At 41.8% G+C, this 10,980-nt stretch overlaps 1 protein-coding gene across 1 annotated transcript; it reads left to right on the top strand.

The window, feature by feature from the left end:
- Positions 1-7,716: 7,716 nt before the first annotated feature.
- On the top strand, positions 7,717-10,153 carry LOC138740951 (histone H2A type 1-F-like). Its single transcript, XM_069894318.1, has 2 exons — positions 7,717-7,747; positions 7,905-10,153. The coding sequence occupies exon 2, from the start codon at positions 8,378-8,380 to the stop codon at positions 8,765-8,767; it is 390 nt and encodes a 129-aa protein (XP_069750419.1). The 5' UTR covers positions 7,717-7,747; positions 7,905-8,377; the 3' UTR covers positions 8,768-10,153.
- Positions 10,154-10,980: the final 827 nt, after the last annotated feature.

The raw sequence follows: 10,980 nt of genomic DNA, 5'->3' as shown, positions 1-10,980 counted from the left end.
AAATTTTCAGAAATCCGCATTATTCATTGGCATTGCTTCACTTTTATTTGTGTTAATCTTGTACCCCAACACTTCTCCATATTCCTTCAATTTCCTATGTAATTCTTTTATTGATATTTCTGGTTATGCTAAGTATATTATAACGTCATCTGCAAATAGACTGATTTTATATTCCTTATCTTTTATTTTTGTCCCTTTTATTTTATTTTCTGTTCTTATCAGTTCTGCTAGTGGTTCTATGGCTAACGCGAACAATGAAGGAGATAGTGGGCATCCCTGCCTTGTTGATCTGCTTAAGTTAAATTGTTTTGATATATATCCATTTACTGTCACTTTCGCCAATGGCCCCTTATATAATGCTTTAATCCAATTAATATATTTCTCTGGTAAGCTGAATTTTTGTAGTACTTTGAATAAATAATTCCATTCTACTCTGTCAAAGGCCTTCTCTGCGTCTAAAGCAACCGCTACTGTTGGAGTTTTATTTCCTTCTACTGCATGAATTAAGTTAATAAATTTACAAATATTGTCTGTTGTTCGTCTTTTTTTAATAAATCCAGTTTGGTCTAGATTTACTATTTTTGGTACATCGTCGGCTAATCTGTTTGCTAATAGTTTAGCTATTATCTTATAATCTGTGTTAAGTAAAGATATTGGTCTATATGATGCTGGTGCAAGTGGATTTTTCCCTGTCTTTGGTATTACTGTAATTATTGCTGTTTTGCATGAATCTGGTAAGCTTTGTGTTTTATTAATCTGGTTGATTACTTCCAGAAGGGGAGGAATTAATAAATCTTTAAATGTTTTATAGAATTCTATTGGGAATCCATCCTCTCCTGGTGTTTTATTGTTCGGTAGTTTTTTTATTATCTCCTGTATTTCTTCTATTTCAAATGGTTTTGTTAATTTATTTTGTTCCTCTGTTTGTAATTTTGGTAGTTCAATTTTAGTTAAAAATTCATCTATTTTGTCTTCTTTCCCTTCGTTTTCAGTTTGATTTAGTTGTTCGTAGAATTCTCTGAAGTTTTCATTAATCTCCGTTGGATTATATGTGATTTGCTTGTCTTTTTTCCTTAATGCCAATACCATTCTCTTAGTTTGTTCTGTCTTAAGCTGCCATGCTAGAATTTTGTGCGTTTTTTCTCCTAGTTCATAATATTTCTGTTTTGTCTTCATTATGTTCTTCTCCACCTTATATGTTTGTAGTATTTCATATTTTATTTTTTTATCTGCCAATTCTCTTTTAGTTGTGTCTTCCTTCATTGCTAATTCTTTTTCTATATTTGCTATTTCCCTTTCCAACTGTTCTGTTTTTTGATTGTAGTCCTTCTTCATCTTCGTTACATAATTTATTATTTGCCCTCTGATGAATGCTTTCATTGCGTCCCATAGTATAAACTTATCTTTCACCGATTCCGTATTTATTTCAAAGTACATTTTAATTTGTCTTTCAATTAATTCTCTAAAATCCTGCCTTTTAAGTAGCATGGAGTTTAATCTCCATCTATACATTCTTGGTGGGATGTCCTCTAACTCTATTGTCAATAACAGGGGTGAGTGGTCCGATAATAGTCTAGCTTTATATTCCGTTTTCCTAACTCTCTCTCCTTTTCCTTTGGGTCTTGTTTCCTCCATATATCCAAAAGTTGCATTTCTTGCATCGATTTAATTATAAATTTGGTTTCTTTGTTCTTTCTGTTAATTTTTTTTCCAGTTTTATCCATGTTTGAATCCAAATCAAGGTTGACATCCCCTCCTATTAGTATGTTCCCTTGCGTGTCTGCTATCTTCAAAAAGATATCTTGCATAAATTTTTGATCTTCTTCATTAGGTGAATATACATTGAGTAAATTCCAAAACTCCGAATATATCTGACATTTTATCATTACATATCTCCCTGCTGGATCTATTATTTCCTCTTCTATTTTGATTGGTGCATTTTTACTGATTCATATAGCTACTCCTCTAGCTTTTGAATTATATGATGCTGCTGTTACATGTCCTATCCAATCTCTCTTTAATTTCTTGTGTTCAGTTAAGTGTGTTTCTTGTACGAACGCTATATCAATTTTTTCTTTTTTCAATAAATTTAACAGTTTCTTCCTTTTGATTTGGTTATGTATTCCATTAATATTTAAAGTCATATAGTTCAACATAGCCATTTCATACTTTGTTTATCTTTCCTTTCCGTTTCTTCATCACCACCTTTCCTTCTTATCCATTTCTGCATTTTTTTTTGAATACATTATAAGACAACATTTCTAAAATATAAAATATCTCCATTATTCTCCTATATAAAATCCCTTTAACTCCACTATCCCCTCCCCTTCCTGAGTTGCCCTTTGTCCCTTGTCGGGCAACCACATCTCCCCTCTCCATTTGGATTTGCGAATTCACTCGCAAGCGTCGTGACCCTAATTCTTCCCCACCCAGCCCCCCCAGAAAAGATTTTAATGTTCATATATAACAAAGGTCACTCTCTTAATTCCCTCCTTACTTCCTTTCTTCCCCTTCTTAGTTCTTACCTATACTCTATTTTTTTTATATATATACATACACATATATTTATATATATATATATATACACACACACACACACATATATATATATACACACACACACACACACACACACACACACACATATATATATATACACACACACACACACACACACACACACACATATATATATATATACACACCTACATACACACATACATATAGTTTGTGGTCATTTTTGTTCTCGTTACATGTCTTCATCTCTCTGTCTGTTTTGTAGTTGTTCTGCAAATTTTTGTGCTTCCTCCGGATCCAAGAATAGTCTGTTTTGCTGCCCGGGAATAACTGTTTTAAGTACCGCTGGGTACTTTGCATAAATTTATATCCTTTTTTCCATAGGATCGTTTTTGCTGTATTAAACTCCTTCCTCTTCTTCAGGAGTTCAAAACTTATATCTGCATAGAATTTTTTTTTTTTGACCTTTGTATTCCAGTGCTTTTTTGTCTTCTCTTATTTTCCTCATTGCTTTCTCCAATATATTTTCTCTTGTTGTATATCTTAGGAATTTTACTAGAATGGATCTTGGTTTTTGTTGTGGTTGTGGTTTAGGTGCTAATGTTCTGTGTGCCCTTTCTATTTCCATTTCTTCCTGTAATTCTGGTCTTCCTAGGACCCTGGGGATCCATTCTTTTATAAATTCTCTCATATTCTTGCCTTTTTCATCTTCCTTAAGGCCCACTATCTTTATATTGTTTCTTCTATTATAATTTTCCATCATATCTATCTTCTGAGCTAACAGCTCTTGTGTCTCTAACTTTTTTATTAGATTCTTCTAATTTCTTTTTTAAGTCTTCTACTTCCATTTCTATGGCTGTTTCTCATTCTTCCACCTTGTCTACTCTTTTTCCTATATCTGACATGATCATCTCTAATCTATTCACTTTTTCTTCTGTACTTTTTATTCTTCTTTTTATTTCACTGAATTCTTGTGATTGCCATTCTTTTATTGATTCCATATATTCTTTAAAAAAAAAATATATCCATGTACTTGCCCTTCCCCCCTTCTTCCATTTCTCTGTGTTCTTCCTCTTCTTCTTCTGAGTCCACTCCAGGATCTGTGTCCTTTATCTCTGTCTCTTCTAGTTTTCTTGTTGGGTTGTTTGTTTTATTTTGTTGGGTATTTTTGGTCTTCTTATTTTTACTAGAAGTGTCTTGATGCTGGTCTTCTTCCTCTGGGTTGGTCATCTGTTGTTTCTTTGATTTCTTTTTACTCTCTTCTTTCTTGTTCTCATTATTTTCTATGTTTTCCTCTTGCTGCTTTGTTGTGGTTGTCAATTTCAGCTGTGGAGATTGACTCCTCAGCTGGTCCCCCCTCCCATCAGTGTTATTTTTGTCTTGCACATCGCGCATGTGCGACTCCTCGCGCATGCGCGGTTGCGCACTTTTGTTTAGCTCCGTGAGCCATTTTTGTAGTCCCGAGTTCGGGGCTTCGACTGACCTTAGGGAGCGGGCTTCTCTTTCCACAGCGGGCCTCCTCGTACAGGTAAGGCCTTCACCTTCTTCTTCCATCGTCTTTTCTTCTTCTCTTCTTCCCATTGCTTTTGGCTTTTCTTTCTTTGCTGCCATTTTCTCCACACCTTTATTTTCACTTTATTTTGGTTTTTGTGTTTGTGGCTTTGTTTTTTTCTCTGTCTTTCTTTTACTTTTCCGGAGAGGGCTGGAGTTCCCCGACCGGCCACTACTCCATCACGTGACTCCTAGTGATAACTCTATTCAAAGAAGAATGGATGAAATGGCTGAAAGCATTGAAGGCACATTGTGCAACATGGTTTGGGCAACAGGATTTGCCTTACAATTTGATTAGTCCACTCTGCCAGGCAATGAATCTTTGCTTCCTGCTTCTTTTCGTTTTGTCAGAGATGAAAGTTTGGTGCAAGAGCTGTTATTTGCAAGACAACTAGAAACAGTTACAAAAGGGAAGTCAGTATTTCATGTTGTTGAGAATTTTTTTCAAACTGAAAGACTTCCCACTTTTCAACATTCTTGCTTGTAGAACGGATGGGGCACCTTCGATGACAAGTCATCATTGTGGCTTCGTCAGTTTCTTGAAAAAATGCTGTACCTAGTGTGTTTACAGTGCACTGTGTAATTGACAAGCAACATCTGGTCACAAAATAAACCTAAGTTATCACAACAGTAAATATAATCAAGGCACATGCTCTAAATTCCCAACTGTTTCAACAGCTCTGCACTGTAAATGGTGAAAAATTTGAACATTTATGGTTGCATCCAGAAGTTAGATGGCTGTTAAAGGGAAACTGCCTGAGACGTTTATTCATTCTTTAAAACGGTATGTTGAATTCTTCCAAGACTCCTGTTCTCTGTGATGAACTAAAAAACATCAAGTTGTCAGATGTATTCACAAAGTTCAACAAAGTTACCTTATAATTGAAAGGAAATGAGGTTAACCTTATCAAAATCAAAGCAGCCCTCTCCACGTTTCTGTGCAAATTATAGTTATTCAAATGTAACATAGCCCGTCATGAGCTCTTCCAGTTTCCTAGCCGCCCTGAATTGGAGACGGAGAAGAGCATACTACATGGTGACCTTCAAGTGAATTGTGCACACCTGGATAAGCTACATACAGACATGTCTGACAGATTTCACTATCTTTTATGCTTAAAATACTAGTGTAGGTGATCAATCCATTCCTAGATATCAGCAGTGAGGAAACAGGTATGGTAGTGGAATAATTGATTTCACTCCAAATTGACAGTGAGCGGAGACAAAGTTCAAAACATTACATCAAGATTCTTGGTTACAAAAATACATTTCTGACTGCTACTCTGCATTGTGAAACAAAGTCAAGATGTACTTTATTGCCTTCCCAACATCATATTTAGAAGAGTGAGGCTTCAGTGCAGTCACCCAGCTTCTTTCCAAGCAAAGAAATAAACTGAAAATGACTGAACGTGGAGATCTAAGAGGTCTTCTTAGTGCCTTCAAACCTGACGTTGAGAAACTGATGTCCCTGCACCAAGCAAATCCATCTCATTAAAACTGAAGACAATGTAGTTACAGGTGAGATGTAAATTTACTCTTTCATATTGCTAAATAAATTGATTTACTATGTTTTCTTTTATGAAATAAATATGCTTGTTCATGGAGTTAGATTAGTTGTTTTAAATTTCTAGTTGACCTAATACCAAGAAAGAGGTATGTGTTGGGGGGGGGGGGGGGGGGTGGGGGGAGGTGGGGTGTGGTTGCTGGGGATGTGTCCTGAGAGCCAAAGTTTGGGAAGCACTAGTTAAGAGTAACCAGTAAGTGGAAATTCTGCCTGGCCCGCAGGATTAAATAATCTCCATGTTGTATGTGATGTCAAGAAATCTGAACTTTGCACGTTGAACTTTGAATTCACAGCTGGTATCAATGTGGTGAGGACTGGCCAGCGGTCAAAGCCTCAAACTGATCTGCTTACAACCTCCTCTGTTATAGGGAAAATGGCCTCAGCAGCTGGAAACCACCACAGAGCTGAGCTTCTGCAGTCCTGGGGTCATTTCAGTCCAATCCTTTCTGAACCCTCTGGAGCCTTTCCATCTTCCTCAGGGTATGGAGCCAGACCTTGCCACAGAGCTCTACGTGAGACCAACCCAGTGGCGCGTGTAGGTTCTCCAGTACTTTCCGTTCTCAAACTCAGTGCTTCTCCTTGTAAAGCTGAGGATCCTGGGGGGTTCGTCACCACTTTTCCAACCTGCCCTGCTACTTTCTCCCGTTGCACTGCTACCATCTACCATCTCTCAAGCTGCATTTCACTCCTCCACTCTATGTAATACTTGCCAGGATGGCAATATTTCAGCTGTAGGAGAGATTGGATCAGTGATGGGTGTTTTTTTCAGACAAAACAAACTGAGCGACATCAACCGGTGAGAGATCTGAGGGGGAATGAGCAGAAGAATGGGAGATCAGAATGTGTGTATGTTTGTGTCTTCTATGCTTTTCTCTCTCTCTCTTTCTGCAGGTGTCTCCACATGTGCATTTGTGTGTGCCTGTATGGATTTGTGTGTTTGTACATGTTTGTTTCTGGGCACTTGTCTGTATCCATATGTGTGCGTACATGTCTGTGGTCACACGTGCATGCAGCTGTGTGTGCATGTACATGTGTATCTGAGTACATGTGTGGGTGTGTCTGCATTTGTTTGTTTATATGTGTGCATGCGGCATGTGTGTACACTGACAAAAACACAGTCCCTCTGTCTGACATATTATCAGAAGTTCCATTCACATGTTCCATGACCTGTTCTGCTCCTCTGAGGAAGTGTATCCCTCACTCTGTATCACCCGGTCTCTGGGCTGGTTTCCCCCATCACATCACAAGAGGCTGAGGGTCAGGGACATGGATGGATAAAACCTATGTTAAATCCATGACTTTTGTGATTTGGGGACAGGGATTGAGAGTGAACCATGGGGAACCTGACTGGGACCCAGTCTGTCTGTGTCCAGCACACCAGGTCCCTCTGGAGTTCCCAGTATGGTGACGGCTGTTCTTGTGGAACTGATTCTGTGCCTTTCAACCTGTCAGTGCAGAGAGTTCCAGAGTAAAGGATCCAGGAGCAGAGTTCAGTCCTGTCGTGGCAATGCAGGGGCCTGGACCCAGAAGGAATGTGTGGAATAAGCAGCCATCATCATTATGGATACAGGGAAAATGGCCTCAGCAGCTGGAAACCACCACAGAGCCAAGAGCTGTTGGCCGACTGTGGAGATGTAAGGACAGCAAATTTTGGCGGCTGTGGGCTGAATGGCCTCAGTTCGTGCCAGACATTTCTGTGGGCATCACAGACACGCCATTATTCCACAATCTCCAGTCACCCTGTTTCATAAGCTGATGAACAGTCAGCCACATGACTGCGGGCCAGGACTGTCACAGAATCCAGGCTGGGGATAGGCAGCATATTTCCTCCATGGAAGGAAGATGGAAAGGCTCCAGAGGGTTCAGAAGGGATTGGACTGAAATGACCCCAGGACTGTGGAAGCTCAGCTCTGTGGTGGTTTCCAGCTGCTGAGGTCATTTTCCCTGTAACAGAGGAGGTTGTAAGCAGATCAGTTTGAGGCTTTGACCACAGGCCCCTCCTCACCACATTGATTCGGGCTGATCAAATGATTCTCCATCTCCGGGTTCCAGGTGTTGGGCTTTCTCCCTCCTCTTCATCCAGTTCTCTGGATGAAGAACGACTCCTTCGCCAGCTCTGTAAGTCCTGCCTCATCTTCTTTCCCCCCCCCCCCCATTCTTTTTCATTCATTCGGAGCCCATTAATGTGAGCAATGTTTTAATTGCGGAGTGAGTTCCCTGCAGTGACTGCCGTCTATTTCTAGGTTCCCTGAATCCCATTTTTTATCCCACACAGGTGTTCACATTGCTGAAGTGACTCCGACAGCAGGTTGTGAAACAGGAACCCGTCCACAATCTCATTCCGTTCCCACTTAGATCGACAACTATATAATTTGAGTCGGCATTTGTTCCGATCGGCGAGAGATTCCAAATCACGGGAATATTCAATTGGCAGCGTCTCTCCTGGATTGAATCCCACTCGATCGGTGTTGTTTGTGTGTCGGGAGTGAGTGCATGGCCAAGCGGGAAATTCGCGTTCACACCGATTTGGATTTATGGTTTTTGGCTACCTTTCAGACTTTTTTTTGTCTTTGGCGGGCTTTTCAAATGTGGAGATTGATCATTGGCAAATGAGTCATCTGACTCATTCCACCAATGAGATGAAGCGCTGCTCTACCAATCAGAAGCGCCCCACCACATTCCTGCAGAACCTATAAGAAGGGACGGCGCGGGAAGATATACTTATTCTTTGCTGAGGAGTTGGTGGAAATGACTGGACGAGGGAAAGGAGGCAAAGCTCGAGCCAAGGCCAAGTCTCGCTCATCCCGGGCCGGACTCCAGTTCCCGGTGGGCCGTGTTCACAGGCACCTGAGAAAGGGCAACTATGCTGAGCGGGTGGGCGCCGGAGCCCCGGTCTATCTGGCTGCTGTGCTCGAGTATCTGACGGCTGAAATCCTCGAGCTGGCCGGCAACGCGGCCCGGGACAACAAGAAGACCCGCATCATCCCCAGACACTTGCAGCTGGCCGTCCGTAACGACGAGGAGCTCAACAAGCTGCTGGGAAGGGTAACCATCGCCCAGGGTGGGGTGTTGCCAAATATCCAGGCTGTGCTGTTGCCCAAGAAAACCGGCCGAGACAGTAATCCCAAGAGCAAGTAAATGTGATAAATATCGACCTGAGACCCAAAAGGCTCTTTTCAGAGCCACACACAGTGTCTGTGGCAGGGCGAACACCGGCTGTGCGATAGCTGGGGATTTGTGCTCACTCTCGGCCGTCCTCGTCTGGTTCTGTCTTTCTCATGTTTCACCTTCTATCCTGAATTGACCCAATTGTCACTGCTGCTCCCTCCACACCTCGTTACCCACTGCCCATTCCTCTCGATTCCCAGTGACAGACATTTTGGCAATTTGTTTTCCTGTAAAGGAGCGTATTATTCAGCAATCCCCCTTGTCCTTCCTGGCAACTGTAGTGCGGCGCTTGTGATTGGTGTTCAAGCGCCGACATTTATGGTGAGGGTAACTAGACCAATGACAGCGTGGGCTCGATAACCAGGTGACACGAGAGGCGCCAAAACGAGCCGGCAGTCCCAAGTGAAATTTGAAAAACATTCCAAGGAAATTACTTTAGATAGGAGACTAAAGGAATAAAACCCAATCGACGTGCATGAACACAGACTCCCAGTTTCACGCGTCACTTGATCCAGATCCATTTGGCAATGTAATTTTCCGCTTCTTTCAACCGACCGGAACAAATGCCGATTCACAGAACATAACAGTGGCGGGGTTTGGTGGAAGCAGCATCAGGTTACTGTCCATAAACGACAGACGGACCGGAGACTGCAGCGTCAAAAGTCGATCGGCGAACGGACCGAGATCCGATGGTGGTCTCGGGAAGAAATGGGATTCAGCACGGGGGAGTGCAGTTAATACGTCGTTTCCAGCACAACCATTAAACATGTTAGAAATTAAAGTACCTTTAAAGAAATTGCTCGAGACAAAAATTGAGAACAAAGAACATTTATTACTACAACAATGCAAAGTTGGGTGCTTCCCCTTACCCTGGGAATACACACACATACTGGGGCTCACCCAACTTTTATACAGTCAATTTCAGTATCAGAGTGCCCTCCCCCTTACATTCTTCTGCCCCCTGGATGGGTTTGGCATAGGTAATTCTTCCTGCCTACGTGCAGTTTCAGTACACTTGGAGGACCAGGGGGTATCCTGTGGGTGCCCCATCATGTCATTGTCCTTATTCACACCTTCCTGATTCTCTGGGCTACAGTCTCTTGATATGCAGAGTTGACTCATTCTATCTAGGGTTGGCTAATTTCATATGTATAAATCTGTGTATGGTTAGCTAATTAGAAATGTATGACTTGGTACTTCTGTCCAGGGCTAGGAGACCCTTATCTGATCCAGACTACCTCAACTTCCTACATTCTATTGTACCTTACCATTCCTTATCTTAGTCCTATGGTCTTGTCACAAAGGATAGAAGATTCTTATGTTAATCGTGCTGACTCTGCTTTCCTGCATCCTAAGCCCCAAACTTATCCTGTTTGAACTGGTTTCAGCCATTTTACTGATGAACTTTAGTTTCTTCCATGTTCATAATTTTAGGTCAATTTTCCCATCTCTCACAATCCTCACTTTTCTTTTAGATCAGTAATACTGATCTTTCACCATGATCAGTGTTACTGATCTTTGGTTACTAGTGTCAGTGTGACTGATCCCCCCCCCCCCCCCCTTTCCTCACTTTTCTTTTAGATCAGTAACACTGATCTTTCAAGTGTAAGGTGTAGTTTTACCCAGCTGGTCAATAACCGAATTGTAATGTCTGTGTAAAGTCTTTAGGTAGGGGAGCACCATGAAGGTCAGGGGAGTGAGTCCAGCTGCTTATTAGGGTTTGGAGTATCAGGCTCCAGTTCTCAGTAAAGAGTCTAGTCCATCCCATACGTTGAAATATTGAAGCAGTGTCTTTGAAGCACACGACCTTTGTAAGTGTTGTCCCGACGAAGTCTGTGAGAGACGCTGCCTTCAGCAGCGAACAAGTAGCAGTCTATGAGAAGCGCTGCCTTCAGCAGCGAACGAGTAGCAGTCTATGAGAAGCGCTGCCTTCAGCAGCGAACGAGTAGCAGTCTATGAGAAGCGTTGCCTTCAGCAGCGAACGAGTAGCAGTAGTCAGGCGGTTCCGTTTGATTGTGGCTCGTATCTGATGTCCTCTTCAGCCCCGAACCCTAGGGCCACCGATCTCCGAAGGCTGTTTGGAGCCTGATATTAAAGTGTCAAGCAGCTCACGTTGTTGGAAACTGGTGCTCCCTTTCATGGGGTGATGAAAAGTGACCAAGCTGGGGGGGGGTTGTTTCTTG

The sequence above is a fragment of the Narcine bancroftii genome, chromosome 8 (assembly GCF_036971445.1).
Source record: "Narcine bancroftii isolate sNarBan1 chromosome 8, sNarBan1.hap1, whole genome shotgun sequence".
NCBI lineage: Eukaryota > Metazoa > Chordata > Chondrichthyes > Torpediniformes > Narcinidae > Narcine > Narcine bancroftii.
The sequence above is the reverse complement of the archived record's forward strand: the minus strand, read 5'-3'. Positions and strand labels throughout refer to the sequence as shown.

Bases quoted from the DNA above. Each gene is read 5' to 3' on its own strand.
- LOC138740951 (XM_069894318.1), top strand. From the start codon at position 8,378: ATGACTGGACGAGGGAAAGGAGGCAAAGCTCGAGCCAAGGCCAAGTCT.